Raw genomic sequence first — 17,191 nt, 5'->3', positions numbered from 1 at the left:
TTTTAATATTTGAACGCAATTTAAAGCTATACTGACTATATTAGCAATGAGATCCAGAGGACTGAAAAGCACCGAAACTTACTTGTGAGCTATCTAAATTGTGACAACAGTATCATGGGATCACTTTCCACGGCATTATAGATACTTTTTACATTAAGTTATGTTAAGGTTAGAGGCAAACGCATTTGACTACATAAACTGGCTATTTTATAAAGCAAACATTCTTTGACCGCAAAACTTGATTAAATATCATATCTGTTTATCTTTTCAAAACGACTTAAATTTCCTTCCTAACGTTTCTTAATCATGAAATCGTGGTAATAGTGGTAAAAACATCTGTTTCACGATGATATAGACCGGTCTAATAGTCACATTAATTTGCACAGTGATATTTTTCTGTGCGTCTGCGGCAAGTGACACTATTATGAAATGATGTCTGATCATATTACAAATATCTACATTAGACAGATCTGAAATCAATATACATTTATATACATTTTGTTCGTATCCTAGAGTTTCACACATGCGTATGCAACAGAAACTCGCGCAAAATTTTAGTTAAATACTGGAAACGTTCAACGTCGACATTTTCAATCTTGAGCATTTGTGCCTTGTTACAGTTTTTTATGCCGTGGGGCGGATAGAGGCAAAGTGGTGGGATCGGGAGGGGAAGCCATCAATGTTTTAAACATATTCTTAAGTTTAAGTATGTGGTGTTAGAAACTAAGTACAGGATCTATTTAGTAGTGTGTTTCATGTACCTCAATCATTAACCTTTAGCCTGCTTGAGGGCGAATGATTCAGCCTTTGCGACCAGTACAAAACAAAATCAGCCTGCAGATCCGTGCAGTAAGACCAAGGTTTGCACTGTTCGCTATTCGGTCAGAAAATTTTCAGTGAACACCCCTTTGAATCATAAATAGTATTGCCTAAATGGAATGATGGACCAGTCCATTTTTGAAATTTCGCAGGTTAAAGGTTTATATCAACAAAAAGAAGATCGATTTCTACTAATATTTTGTAATGGCATAAAATATCAACATTTTTTATAGTTTGTAAATACCGACATCTTACACCAAATACACAGATTCAGCCAACCCACGGCCATGTTTGTTTTTTCCTTCTAAACTTTAACAATATTACAACAGAGAATCAGTTGAAGTTTACCCTAAGCTTATTCCGTCTCTGATCTGTTTAGCCGCTTCTTTTAGCCTTTTATTTACTTTTTAGGCTGTAACTTCAAATGATGCTCAATAATAGTAACAGAGTAATTGAGTATTCATGTACTACAGTACGTGCCTGCCAATACTGCCACCTTCGCAAAAGAAATTGTAACTGTATTCCATTCAAAACGCAATACGAATTCATGGCACGTCATAGGTTAGGTTACTGGCAAACTTGGCTACTATAATTGTGCGCAAATACCTGCAGCTTGAGCCCAATCAACTAACGTTTCTACTTCTTTTCCCTCTGCGCTGAAACAGTCGCTCACTGTTGCCCGGCCATCAAGACCTACTATAAAATAGTTAGTTTTCACACCACTAAGTATGGCAGTAGCGGTCCCTGCTGAGCCAGCGGTTTTGTCTGTTAAATACAAACAAAATATTACAAAGGTTATACATGTATTAGACTCTCGGTGTAAATTGTACGGGCAAAATGAGGATTTTTTCTGGATTACATTTCCTTTGAAAGCGCACGACAATATCTCAAGAATGACATGGATATACGTACGTTTTTAATGAAAACATCATAAATGGAAATATCGAATTATCGTAGAGAACATTTCACATATCGGAGTATTTGAGTTTAATCCAAATGTATTTATACCAAATAATTTCAGTAGGTAGAGCGTCGGTCTACGGATCGCGGGGTCGTGGTATGTTCTCCGTGACTATTTGATAAACGACACTGTTTCTGAAATCATTAGTCGTACACCTCTGATTCATGTGGGGAACAGGTTTGAATCCAGGAACACTGGTTAGGTTAACTGCCCGCCGTTATATGACTGAAATACTGTTGAAAAACGGCGTTAAACCCAAAACAAACAAACAAACAAATAATTCGAGAGGGGACTCATATAAATAGACAAAAATAATAAATTCCACCATCAATGTCAATACCGACAACAACAATAATTGCAACATATAGACTATATCAGTCACAATGTATGTACTTGAAAATTAAACATTAAAGTTATGTCCTTATTGAAAACTGTGTAATATTGAAAATATAAAAAGATCTGTAAGAAGATCCTTTGGAAGCATAGAATGCTACCGAGTTTAATAGCATCAGATCCGTTTGATTGTGCTTTGGGATCATGGAGTCCATTTAATATTCATATTGCAGTAATGAAATTACACCTAAGCCTGTGCTAGGGGGCGTCATTAACAGACACAACACTTTATGAACACTTTTAGAGTCAATATTTCAAACTCCACTATATAAATCGTTGTTTTATTACGTAGGCGACACAGAGGGTTAAGTCTTCAGGGACTGAATTTAAAGAGATATATAATTTGGACGGTGAGAAACAGTATGTCACCAGGAAGATACACTTTATGCCACCCCTGTAATAAGCATCTGAACCATGAAGCGTCAAAGGGTCTATTCTATTTTCATTATATTAACATGATGATTAAAATTATGATGAACTCCATTCGTCCGAATAGTAATGCTTTGAATGCCATATCTAACTTTACACTGTTCTATAAACGATCCGCATTTTTGCATAACTAAGTGGTTAACAGAAAAAGACGAATTGACAAAATCATACACCGTACGCAGCCAACCATTCTATTTATTAAATACGTTATTGGTAAACAGGTACGAATGTCATTTCTCACATGATTATGTATTCTACCTGTGTCAATGTTTATTCACGTGTGTTCAATATTTGATTTTACCTTGATAATAATATTTTTAACTAACTATCAAAGCAATGAGAGTGCACATTGAGCAATGAAGCGCCTTCTTGCCCGAGTGGCTTTTAATCATTTTCCCCACACTCTCGCGGGTTCGAACCTGAAAAATTAATGTAGAATTCTTTCATGAGGGGAAACTATCCTACTGGCTTGCAGGACGTCCGTAATACGAATCGCGTGCTTGCACGCGACGGAAGTAATTCTCATACGACGATTTTGTTAATTTTATGTTGTCGTAATAAAAAAAAAAGTTTTTTTCTTCAAACAAACCTTAGATAATGCTACATTGGGAAATTCCTCAAAGGCAAGCACACTTTCCTCTCCTGGGCGGTTGTTCAGTTGTCCCCTGAGTATTCTAGCTGCCGTAACTGTTGTTGGACCCATACCATCCCCGATAAACAATATCAAGTTCTTTGCTATTTTGTTGATTTCCACTTGTTGCTTTCTCTTTTGTATTCTGTCCTTTGCCAAGTTCCTCCAAAACAATGGGTCTGAAAAAACGCAGTATAAAGAGTTACTTCAAGAAAGATGTTGTTGAATAACGGCATTTTTATTCTATTTTGTTTTGTTTTGTTTTCCTTTGTTTTGATCTGTTTTGTAAAGAGCTTAATAATCAACATACTTAACAGATTTTTGTTCTGTTCTTATTTCAATTTTTTTATGTTCTTATTGCTTTTTGCCTCACATTATACATAAACAGGATTTTACATTGTTTCAAGGCAGTTGCATTCAGCCTATTTATGTATTTTACCGGCATGTCGTACTTGCAATAGACACAAGAACGGCCGGTAGTTATGTATACATGTACAAATACACAGGTGTCACCCGTGCATAAAGTAAAGCTAGGAAAGAAATCTTCAAAAGCCATTTGTTAAGCGATATTGACTCCGACGAGGAAATGGTATATAAACTAAATAAGATAGATCGACATACCTTTTTCTCCAGGTGGAATATTTGGTGCAGTGAGTGCGTTTGCCAAATGAGCCGTGCCATGAGAAAACCAACATAGTGGCTTTGCGACCAGCATGGATCCAGACCAGCCTGCGCATCCGCGCAGTCTGGTCAGGCTCCATGCTGTTCGCTAACAGTTTCTCCAATTCCAATAGGCTTTAAAAGCGAACAGCATGGATCCTGACCAGACTGCGCGGATGCGCAGGCTGGTCTGGATCCATGCTGGTCGCAAACCTACTATGTTGGTTTTCTCATGGCGCGGCTCAAATATACTACGACCGTTGATACAGTAAATAGTATAAGTCGCCTATAGTCCATTGTTTCTCAAGTTTTCCTGTAAGAAAAAAAATATTTCATTCGTTTGACAAACGGTACTCCTTTAAAACGGTGTAAATCGTATTTGTTTATATAAACATTTAAGATACATAAAACATAAATTGTGCATGATGAGGGACTAAATAGAAAGTTTATAATGTAGAAAACAAAGTTTTTTTGCAATACTGAAGTAAAATGCTAATTTCTAAATATGGTAGTTATGGAGAACTCATATTTCTGAAAGTTTGATATCAGATGTAAATGTGATCCCAAGAAAAAATAATACTATCCCCTTCTTCTGAACGCATTAGACGAGAGGACTCTAGCACACTAGGACTCTTTCCAATGGCGGAGGAAGTTAATGGTTCGATTCCTTGCTAACCCCATTGCAGCGTGTCCTTAGGCAATGATTGCCTCAGTCGTCCTAGCTGTATATGAGTACAAGTGAAATTGCTACAGATAATGTATAATTGGTTTTAACTGTTCTCAAAATAGGACCGCTCAAATGCTCTACCTAGCTTAAGTTTTTTGTTTGTTTGTTTGTTTGTTTGTTTGTTTTTGTTTCTGAAAGCGAGGATAGATAACAATTTACCCTTACTTTACAAAGTAAGTACATGTACTCTAAAATATGCGTTTTAAGTTACCAAATTATTTGGGAATTGTTTTCTTCATTTTATTATATCTTATTTCGTGCGCTTAAATAAATTAACCTCAGTCTAAAAAAGATCAAAAGAAATTTTGACACATTTCTGATAAGCCCTACATAAAATGAAACAAAACATAAAATATTTTCTTACTATATAACTTTGCTTTATCCGAATTCACACTATTTACGCAGGCTTTGCAATGTGAATTAAAAAAGTTAACCTGAGGTATCCACCCGGGTTCCGCTTGACTAATATCCCTGTAATCAAGAGCAGTTCAAGATTGGGATGCTTAACTACTTTAAACCAAAGGACACATGATTACATTCAAAATAGTTTACAGTGAAATGGCCAATACGGGGCGGGCGGGACTACAATGTTTTTTAAATTAAAGGCTAGTTATTAATACAAATTATTCTATACCTATTTTATCTATCCAATCGCGAACGTTCATTTGCAACACGTGACCGTACAATATATTACGGTATTTGGATGCACGTGCGTGCAAAAATCCTGTATTTTCTGTATTTGGACGCACGCGCGTACAAAAAATCCTGTATTTTCTGTATTTGGACGGTTCAGCAGTCCCATGTTAAACATACGATAAAGCACGAAACCCGTGAAAATGTTCCAAATGTATATCGGATGAAGTAGGCGCTCTATGTACAGAGTTTGATTATGCGTCTTGAAATCTGGATTTAATTTGAGTTTTTTTGTTTACAACACACTAAAACGATTCAAGGGATAACAATGCTATCTGATTTAGATATTAAAACGTTCGTTAAGTAATCAAAAACTTAAAAATACAGTAAAAAGGATCATCAGATGTTGGAATATTTGAAAAGTCGCTTAAAGAAGCCGTTCCGGACGAAACCTAGAAATTGGTATCAGCCCTGACTGTCTGAATAGCTACCTCAGCAGTTTTTATTTAACGGTTAAGAAACAAAATGGAGAAGATTATGAATGGCAACGGACGGGCGGTCAGCATCCAAAACATGTCTGCTCTATAATTCAGTTTTCGTCGGATCTTCACCAAACTTGCTGACAATGTTTGTGGGCATTACATCGCGGCCAGTTTCGATAACCAGCCAAATTGTACCAGACACTCTATGATTATAGTTCTTGAATTACTCGAAAAACGGGGAATTTAGCCTTGTCCGCTCTTTTAAGTCGAACAGTTTTCATCCGATCTTTACCAAACTTGCTGACAATGTTTGTGGGCCTAATATCTCGGACAAGTATTATTATCACCCAAATCGCCAAATGACTGTTGTAGGGAGGTTGCGCCATACACTTTTTCGGCGACGCCGTCTAAATTCGTTTTCGTTTCCTATGCCACGTGACTTCAGTTTGCAAATCAAACTACTTGATAACGCATTATAGATAATTTATCAAAATGGAAGATTTATGCAACACTCTGCCTGATTGGACAAGAGTGTCAATTTCTTTCACTCTGTTGTGCTACGCTGAGTGAAATGTAGACAAAGCGTTTATCCTAAACGACGCTGTTCACAGTTTTAAAGCTAACTTTGGCTCAGTATATTTAGCAAGAATATTGATATATCTCAAAATGATCAGTAAGTTTAATAAATATGATAAAAACCTGTTCAAATACCAACATATGTCAAATTAAAGAAAGAGTTGAATACGGTCTGCGTATCACATGAATAAGGGTGTGATAAGAGTCTTTTATGTAGAGAAGTGCTTCTTAAAAGATTTTCCTTGTTACATTTGTCGTCTGTATATGAAAAGATTTCTTGCTTTTGTGACTTATTCAGATTGCATATTAAAATGAGTACTTGTTTGCTTTGATATATTTGTTATAAATTATTTAACAGATTTATTATATATGAATATTTTCTTTAGTATGGTATGCAAATATTGAACTCAGTTGAAATCTGTTTTATTATATATATGCTATATAATGACTGAATCTCATTACACTGAAATGAAGGTACGCTGCATACAGTTTATCTATGTGATATGACTACGGTCAAACTTTGCTTATGAAACAGAAATATTGAAACAATTACAATTGTATGTTTTGCTTGACCTTCACTTTTTTATAGGTGTGACGTCATTGTCAAAGATTCATGAATTAGCGAATATGCTATTTGTTAAGTGGGATCAGTTGGCTCTTTAGAAATAAATGAAAATAATAAATAAAAAATTCTTTATTGATTTTTTCTCATGTATTCTAATCAAACTTGATTTGTAGCATCTTTATTAGGCCCGCAGCCAACTTTGTTCAGCTGGGACATTTGACCCCTTTTAGGGGCTGCTAGAGCTAAAACTAGAAATGCCTTTATAAAGCGTCTCATGAACAGCTTGGTGGATCTTTGTCATACTTGGTCTGGAGCATCATTATAAAGTCCTCTTCCAAATTTATTAATATAGGAACTTGGGTCCTATTAGGGACCACTATAGCTAAAAGTAGATATGCCTTTCTTCGCATTAACCACTAAAATGTAATGGATTTTTATCAAACTCGATGTGTAACAATATCGTTGGGTCTCCTGCTATTTTGTTACAAATGGGGATAGGGACCAATTTAGCTAAAAATATAAACACGTTTAATGACCTCTTCTCATGAACCGCTTCATGAATCTTCATCAAACTACTGCTGTAATTATTCGTCTAAGGATAAACGAAACAAAATTGCAACCCTACGAAACCTTTGCGAAAAATTAAAAGAGAATGATTTAAATTGTTAAAGTGCGGTGTTTAGTTTTGCAATTTGAAAAATGTTAGATGAAAGATGAATGTTAGATGAAAAATTCATAAACTTCTTTCCTTATTACAATTCGCCGATCATCATTTTTAAAGATATTTCTTGTTTAAAGATGATACGCAGAAAAAACAACATTCAATGAATTGCGTATATTGCGTATGAAGTGAAATAAATATAGAATAAAAAGGTTATTTAAGGTCTAACATTGTTCTGCATAATATATATTTGCACTCATACCAAGCTGGGAGAAACTAGAAAAGGCAGGAATACAATATTCAGTGAATCATTTTTAATTTAAACTATTACTATTATAGTAAAATAAAATGGATATAGAATAAAAAGGTTATTTAACATTGTACAGAACAAAGTTAAATAACCTAACAGTATTCATTTGTTCCTCAGATTATACCTTGATGAAGTGCATCTGGAGAGTAATACTAATGTTCTGAAAGTTTATACTAACGCTGAACTGGTAATGTCAGACAGCTTTCAATCTTTAACGTTCGAGGGGTGTTCCATAAATACGCGGAAATATGCTCTCATTTCTTTATTTCAGGTCCTTTCTTTGCTGAAATTTGATAATATGACGGATATAAACATAAGAATCTTTAACGTAGATGTTTAGACTGCATAGCATTGAGGTGACGGTTAAACCGCGAAAGCGAATATTTCTCGGACGTTTGCTGGGCGTAAACTATATGCTATCTATGCAGAAAAGCAATTTGAAAGATTCTCGTATTTGGTGAGAATGACTGTAAAAAGGTTCTAAATTATGAAACAGCTAGAGGCAGGGCAGGTGTGTGTGACGTACAAGTGTGTTTAGATTGTGTATTCCGGCGTTTTATCACTGCCCAGCTGCATCATCATATTATAGGCGCCGCTTAAACATTTACATTTAAATAACATCCAAAGTTATACAGTTCGTTGATAATCCTTATAAAGAAATGTCCATGTGCATGATTGAGTTTCGGTCACAAACCAACGAATCAACCTAATCCGTGCTAAAGACCACCTTATCATAAACCAGCTGGCTATAAAGAACAAGGAAAGCCTAACAGTAAGTTTATTTCATCTGAAAGCCACCCCAAAGTCTTTCATAACGCTGAAAAAAATTAAAATCGAACCTCTGTTGAAAAAGATATGACAGTTTGAAATTTAAGAAAATTGCTGATCATGGAGGCAGCCATTTTGTGTGTTTATGACGTCAATAACACACTGCTGAATTCTTTATTTAGCCAATAACCTTTAAAATAGATTAATTTTATATTTCTCGTGAGTGTAAATTGTACAACATGGCTACGTCTTTCATTATTGCTGGAAAAAATAGAGAAATTATCTTACAGAAATAAGTAAATACAAATCAAATATGTGTCTATAAATTTAATAAATCCGCCAATTTAATTTTGTTGCCATGGAAACTACATGGCCGCCATTTTGATCAAATATCTAAATGCTCATAACTCATTTTTAAGTCTTTCACTTCTTTCAATGATTGAAGAAATCCCAGCAGATAGAATTAACATCGAAACAACATTGCCTTTCCCTTTAAAAACCACTTAATTCTTTCTGATATCTGCAGTTTAGTGTAACATCCAAACACATTTTTAGACCCTATGCAAATAAAGTATATAATTGCCTCTCCGTAGTGCTGTCCTTATACACAGGTTTAACTGTAGTATTATCTGTTTGATCTAATAGCACGTGACCTGATGTACAGCAAGAAAATGTCAAGATGTCGGACGTGGGTGTTGATGAATGGTAAGCTCCTTATTTATTCATTGATTTTGCTTTAAATATTTCTTTTCGGCGAGAATTTTTGTCGTATAACACGACCCTGACCTTTGTCTTTCATAGCTTGCATACCATTACCTCAGACTACGGCTCGTTTTTCTAGACTTTGCCCTTGAAGGCAACAAAAAAAAACTAAAATAAATTTAAGCGAGTATAGACTCAGTTTTTCATTTCCTGTGTTAGTTTCGCAGTTTTCTGGAGCACATATACACTATGTACACGGATAAAGCGTGTGTATCAGTCAGATCCCTAAAAACCGCATTTCTTCAAAGAATACTCGTTTAAAATTTTGCCCAGTGTACGGACAGAATGCCGAAGTTCTTCTGTCGATGTACGGACACCAAAAGTGTACAGTACAGTAAGAAGACTGGAATTCAACGATTTTCCCACAAAATGGTGCACAGTACTGATAGGATCACCAATTGCCTTAAAACTTAGAAGGATTAATTTGGTCTATATATTTTGAAATTAGTGCTGTCAAGTTCCAATGTTTTAAAATCTTCAGCCTCTCTAAGCCGTACATAATTCTAAACATTATTGAAAGATAAGAATAAACTGGTTTCTGTTTTTAGCTCATTTAAATTAGAATGGTTTTGGATGTTAGATATAACTGCATTTTATTTTGGTCCCGTTGTTCTGTTTGCCTTTTCTTTCTGCGTTTTAGGGTGGCTGTGCGCTTTGTCTGCGGCATTTCTGTCATAATACCCACACACTTTATACTTACAGATTGCAAAACATCACCTAGTGTGGATATATACTAAATTCTCGAATAAGAATAATCATACTTATGGTAAGGTTTTCCTGTCAGCAGCAAGTGAAAGTCTTGTCGTCTGCTCAGTCTCGTTTCAAGAGTTATTTTTGTTGTTTCAAAGAAGTTACTAGTATAAGCGCTATAGAAGACCCCTTCCTAGAATAACCAGGGTCGTAAAACCTCTGCAGTAGCTGTGGGAAACACTTCTCAAGTCGAAAAAAGCTGTCCACGAACATCAAAGTCCATGAAGGGAACCAGCCGTATGTTTGTGCAACGGGATAGCGCGACAAAAAGTACAACAAGAAGGAGGATTTGGAGGATCATATGAGGTAAACATATTTGGCATTATTGTGATATACAAACAACAAATTCTTTAGCGGTCTCTACTAAAGGAAACAATTTTCCTGTGAAATGTGTAGAGTGGGTAAATGTTCTCCTGAAAGGATTTGACACAGCTCTGAGAACTTGACCTTCGACACTGTGATCCTAAATCAAATCAAATCGGATCGTTTGGTCTCTGGGTAGAAGTATTGTCCAGATATATGGACGAACTAATTTGACCGCTTATACACTGTAACATAGACGTTCCGGCCAGTTGAATCCAAACTCCGCGAATGGAATTCGTGCTTTAGCAGACCCAATATCTTTATTTCCTTGTTCTTGGTAAAATATCCAAGTGTGTTCCCAGACCAACTAATATTTTACCAAATAATATCTCAAGTGCCAGGAATGATTTATAGGTGAAGCAGACAGACAAGTATGCTAACAGCGAAACAGTTTGCCACAAACCATCACTTTTCCCTTTCCAGAACATGAAATGTTGAAATGTGTGTTGAAAACAGTAAGCTGTTGAAAAATGGCAGCACTGATATTGAAATGTAGAACAGATTAATCCTTCTAAGTTCTTAGGCAGTAGGTGATTGTGCCGGGATTTTGACTTCTTTCCGCACACTTTTTCGGGTTTTAACGAAATATACCGTTTTCAGAGAACTGGCTGATACATACGTTTTGTCTATGTTCATAGTCTATGTGTTCTTCATAAACTGACAGAAATCGTACAGGAAAGGGATGAAAATAGCGGAAAACTGAGTCTTAAATTTATTTTTAGCTGTTTTTGCTGCATTCAAGGGCAAAGTCTAGAAAATTGAATCGTCGTCTAAGGTAATGGTAAACAACCGATGAAAGACAAAAGTCAGTGCCGTGTTATACGACAAAATGTCTCCCCTAAAAGAAATATTTTTGTAGGTACATTTGAAAATTAAACCCAAATAAATTGATATTTTATTGGTAGTATGAAACAGAACAGAAATATGTGATAGGGTGGTTTTAAAAACAGATCTCGATTCTAAAGGTGAAAAAAAATCAACTGGGGAGATATCCCTTTAGGCACATGATACTTGTACACTTCTTCATCTGTGGCAGCTGATGTGTCCGGTACTAAATTATGCTTAGTCACAAATCCCCTTACGCTGACAGCCACATCAGCTAGCTGGAGATGATTCAGTGAAGAGCTGCAAGGTTCGTCAAAAACGACCAACAACGAACAAGGTCAGTCTCGAATATGCTCAATGAACCAGTGGGACACACTTCAGCACAGGCGCAGTATGTCCAGAGTAACCATGTTGTACAAAATAAGGCATAATCGTGTCGACATTATTTCTGATCCTCATCTACGACGATCAAGATCAGCCAGAATCCACAAACAACAGTACAACCAAATCTCCTGTAGCAAATCTGCCTACCAACACATCTTCCCAGCCACCGTTGTCCTTTGGAACCGCCTGCCTCAATGTGCCGTAAATCAGCCTACGCTAGAAGGCTTTAAGACTATTTAAGGAAATATCAACACATTCTAAATGCCAATCTTTGTTTAAAAAGTTTTTTTTAAACTGTGTACAAAGAGAGACATGTAACTTATTATCCCTTCCGGTTGCGAATGTACAGTATTTCAATAAAATTGCGATTATATTCTTCTAGAGTGAGGCCATTACTGAAGATGATGATGATGGTGATGTCATTAAATGTATATTCATATATCAAAAACATTTATTGTTGTGTTATCGCTTTACCATGTCTATGGATTTTGTGTTTTACGCATTATGCCTTCTCGAAATTATTAAGTAGTTTATTTTGAAGTTGACGTTGAAGAATTTATATTCTACGAGTTTTGTCATTGTTTTTGCACATGATGTAGGTTAAATACCTTACTATTAACGGTATTAATTAACGACAGAGCAAAATATAAGGTAATCCTTGATTTCATAGTAATGGCGAGTTTAAATAAGTTTAGTCATGGCTAAACCTTGCACTCTTAACGGTTTTTAACTAAAACCCGGCGTGTATAAATACCACGTATTAGCCTAGCCTGCGGGCTATATTCGTAGACAATACTCCAACTCCACTCACTAACACACCCTATAAACGACTGTATCCCCCGCTTCCTCTTGCGAGTGATCAAAACAATAAAATGACACGGAAAAGGTAAGAATCGTCATTAAATTCATTATTTGACTTTACACTGTATGTGTATTTAAATTAAACGATAAGTCTAACATAAATATGTGCATATGATGATATAATAAATGCAGCTGACAGGTAATGTTTAAAAAATGTTTACTGATCACACTCATTGCATGAAAATTCTCTCGACCAAGTCACGAAATTGATGAATATCACGCCAGATTGATTTGTAATCCAATTATCCATCATGTTTTCTGTAATAAGTATGCATACTCCATAAATGTATGTAAATAAAATGTTTTGTTTCTGTTGCGTTTTTGAATGAAATTAATTTTTCTCTAGTCGGTGAAAAAACATTTACTGTATGCCGGCTTGCCAATTTTGATATTTGATCTGAATTCGTATTTGCGATTGATACTGTATTCCATCTTGCGATTACAAAAGGCGATTTATGTCCTTAAAATGCGTAAATGAAATAAAAAGTATGCATAAAAAATTGTTTCTTCTGATCAGTCGTCATGTTTATAATGTCATTAAATGTCGAACCCAACACCCCCACCCCCATGCGATACTTATACTAATCCATTGGGGGTGGTTGGATTCGAGTGTCTGTGACTCGCTATCCTACTTAATTAAATAATTAATTGAATGCTTCAGCATCGTTTACATGCAAGTGTTCAGAGTTGGCTTTACACACACATACTATCATGAAATACGAATTAGAAACTGAATGTATACACAAGGTCCCTACCATGTCTTGCAAAAAATTAATCGTCGATTCCCTATGGAAATCACACAAGTAATGTTACCTTACGATTTCAAAATATCAGTGAGATAAGACAGGAGAGGACTATAGGTTGACCCCCCGTCTGTCTGTCCGTCTGCAGGAAAATGATCCTCTGATTTAAAAACAACAAACAAAACTATTTCACCCGCAAGTATCCTGCGGATGAACGTATAAATAGAAAAGGATAACGAATATATTATCGGAAAAGTCGATTAAGTCCTTATTAGTAATTCAGAGTTAACTTCATGGTGAATCAGTCAACAAGATTCAAAAGCAGCACAAAATAGCTGAATGGCCTAATGGTTTAACACCGTTTCTCAATAATAAAATAAACATGTTATCGTTACAAATACAGCCGTCATGTTTACTGACTGTCAAGATTTACCGCTATTTCTCATGTTAGAAATAGTTTGCATTTGATAGTGATAACGCACACACGCCAGGAATATGTCCTTGCGGCTTTGGTCGTTTTCATTGCTTTTTACAGTTTACAATTTATTAATCAAGTCAATGCTCATAAGGGCCTCTGACAACAATTGTAACAATAACAAGTCATAGTAACAAAATCAGATTGACATATAAAACCTCGTTGCAGAAGTAACTGATGATGTGGAGGAAGAAAACTAACTATTTATCTAAAAGCAGACATAATTTTCTTACAGGAAACAGCCAGTTTTAACAAAGTATTCTTATTGTAATTGTTCATAAGGTCAGAAAATTTGAGAGTATCTGGATATTTAAAATAATATTAATCTATATATTAAATATATAGATGAATATTATATTGATAGAAAAAATATATTACATTTGTTATCAACATTGAAATATATCTTTGTAATAAAAAGGAAATTCATCTCCTAAATATGTTACTGTTACACAAATGACAAGTACTTTGTTCTTCTGCATTGTTTTCAAATCTACCTTTTTCAATTGGCAACATGATTCATGCATCTGAATTTACAAAGTGAAATGCTAAGGTCAAAAGGTAAAAGCTTGAAATATTTTACAAATACAAATTCGTGTTTATACATTCTATAATTTAAACATTTGCTTGGGTTATTAACTGAATAGTTCCAGTTTTGTATAAACTGATTTTTAATTCAAGTGTTAACAACATTTTTTGAAGGCGTTACAAGAGCGAATAACGACTAATTAGATATACCAAGAGAATCAAGAATTTCTTTAAAATAACATAACCAGTTAAATTTCTTGTTTCGTCTGTGAGACAGTGAGAGAAGTTCTGTACAAAATATTACAAATTTTATTTTCCTTGGAGTTTATTAACTTACTCCAAAAAGTTAACACTTTACATTTAATACGACTCGAAAGTGGTAAAATACTAAGATCACCATACAACATGTTATTAGGGGTACTCTGCTTCAAATTTAAAATAAGTTTTATATATTTCAACTGAAATATATCAACAATATCTAAATTTTCAACCCCTCCCCCATACCTCTGAGCCGTACAAGACAATAGGAGTAACCATGGTATCGAAAAGGTGCAACTGCAAATAAATAGTTAAAAACAACTTTCCTGAATTTACTAATAACTGCAAACATAGCTTTGCGTGCTTGATCAACTAAATGAGCCTCAGTTCTACCGAACTTGCCATTGAATGAAAATTGAATACCTAGGTATGAGAAGTAGTGAACAATTTCTAAAATATTACCACTCTCAAATTGAAATACTTAAGCATTACGTATACCTCTCTTATTTTTCCAAAATATGACAACTTTAGCCCCTATGAGGTGCAATACTCTGACATAGCATTAAGAGCTGACTGGAGGTCATTAGGGGTCTCTGCTAATGTGACTGTGTCATCAGCATATAATAGCAAATATAACTTGAAGAAGAAAACTTCAAAATCGTTATCACTTAATATATGACTAGCAGAAAATAACTGAAGACCATGAAATTTACTAGACAAAAAGCTATTAATCATTCCAGAATAAAGAAAATAGAATAGGAAAGAGATTTTCACCTTGTCTAACTCCTGTATCACAAAAAAAAATCAGACAAAGTATTGTTTGATTTTACACAAGACTTCGCTTTATCATACATGTTGAGAATAATTTTAAAACATTTACCATCAATATTTTAACTTAGAATCTTTCGCCACAGAGCAATACGATTGACTGAGTTGAGGGAAATTTGGTTAATCCACAAAAGCACAGTACAGTTTTTTATTATTGACAAAATACATATCTATTAACAATTTTAAAGAAAATATATGATCAACAGGGCTGTAATGTTTTCTAAATCCAGCCTGTTCTTCACACAATATGATATTAACCTCAAAAGTGTTTAACCTAGTGTTTTATAAAGATGTGAACAACTTTCCAAAACAGCTTAATATAGTTATGCCCCTGTAATTGTCAGGGTTATTAATGCTACTCTTATTCTTGTACAAAGGTAAATAACACCATTACTCCAGATATCGGGAAAAATACCCGACAACGACAGACGACGGACACAGGATAGTCACAAAAGCTCTTCTAGAGCACTTCTTGCTCAGGTGAGGTAATAGACCCTCATTTTTTTCCTCTAATGGCACTTCTGCTTGTAAAATGGGGACTTATTTCATTCGCAGAATGTATTTTCAGTAAAATAAGACAAGGTTCATGTTAAAGTTCATGTGTTTATGGCAAATACAAAGACAAAACTAAAATAAAGCTGATTACTGTGCGACGCTGTCAAGAAAGCGATCCACAAAGGATTAGTAGATTTAATCTCGCGCCGCTTCACCCCATTTACTGTTCATATTCTCGCATGTTATTAATTGCAGTTCCGATTATATATTAGTTGGTTTGAAATTCTAGAAAATATAGTCTTGTATGAGACACATTGTCGCATTACGGTCTCATGATGGTGAACATTTGTGTCAAGTTATTTCAAATCCCTTAATGCATAAAGACGTTATGGCACTGATACGAAACACAGACCATGTTTCACTTTAAGTGTAACTTTAAAAAGAAAAAGGAAAGTAAAGATGGACATTAACTACATATGGCCGATGTTTGTATGAAAACTTTGAGAGAGGTAGGTGCAATAGCATTGAAGAAATTGCACGACTAAATATATGAGGACACATATACAAACAGATCGAACAGACAGACCGCATGTGACTGCTTTATACCACCCTCCTTCAAACATTGTTTGCGGGTTCTAAATATGAAGAATTACTACAGGAGCATAGGAAACGCCGATATTTTTTAAAGAAGTCACTCACAAACAGGCATACAGTCTTTATACCAAACTCACAAGCACTTGTACAGAAATTAAGCAAGCATGCATACAGTCAGGAAATAGCATTGAATTTTCTTTCCTTTACGGTTATAAACAAATTCGAGTATTTATCAATGGTTTTATTTCATTTTACCAAACTAGTTTTGTTTCTTTATCCATGAAACAGTGGAATTTACATATAGGTCATTCTTCAAGCAAGAAAATAAATACTTTTGACGCTGACAATGTATAATTTCTCGACAAAATCAGTGATCAATCGAGTTTTTTTGCTATAATTCTACCTGTCATCAGACTAGCACATTATATACAGAAACAAGTCATGTTCAGGTTCTAATAAAATGTAAATATATATACCTTTAAAGCAAATCAGTCACTTTAAAATGCTGTTTTTCAACGTTTAGATGTCAGTTTATTGTTTTGATCACTCGCAAGAGGAAGAGGGGAAATACAGTCGTTTATAGGGTGTGACTAAGTGCACTCAAGTATATTACCGTTTTTAAAGGTGAGTGACAGTTGAGTCAACTTCCGAGAGTGAGGGAATGTTGATGGAGGTCCTGGGGACACTTAAGTGCAAGATGAATTTACAATGTA

The 17,191-nt window shown here is 35.0% G+C and overlaps 2 protein-coding genes across 5 annotated transcripts in view; both read right to left on the bottom strand.

Annotated features, from left to right (window-relative positions):
• The window catches only part of LOC123527772 (alkaline phosphatase, tissue-nonspecific isozyme-like), a 125,391-nt gene that overhangs the window by 8,589 nt on the left and 99,611 nt on the right, over positions 1-17,191 (bottom strand). The window lies entirely within an intron of this gene.
• Positions 1,447-9,419, bottom strand: LOC128548556 (alkaline phosphatase, tissue-nonspecific isozyme-like). The gene is made up of 4 exons (XM_053523785.1): positions 8,026-9,419; positions 3,855-4,206; positions 3,192-3,412; positions 1,447-1,584 (listed from the first exon to the last, which is right to left on the bottom strand). Exons 2-4 carry the CDS (start codon positions 3,946-3,948, stop codon positions 1,534-1,536), a joined length of 366 nt encoding a protein of 121 aa, XP_053379760.1. The 5' UTR covers positions 3,949-4,206; positions 8,026-9,419; the 3' UTR covers positions 1,447-1,533.

Source organism: Mercenaria mercenaria, chromosome 14, assembly GCF_021730395.1.
Source record: "Mercenaria mercenaria strain notata chromosome 14, MADL_Memer_1, whole genome shotgun sequence".
NCBI classification, from domain to species: domain Eukaryota; kingdom Metazoa; phylum Mollusca; class Bivalvia; order Venerida; family Veneridae; genus Mercenaria; species Mercenaria mercenaria.
The sequence above is the reverse complement of the archived record's forward strand: the minus strand, read 5'-3'. Positions and strand labels throughout refer to the sequence as shown.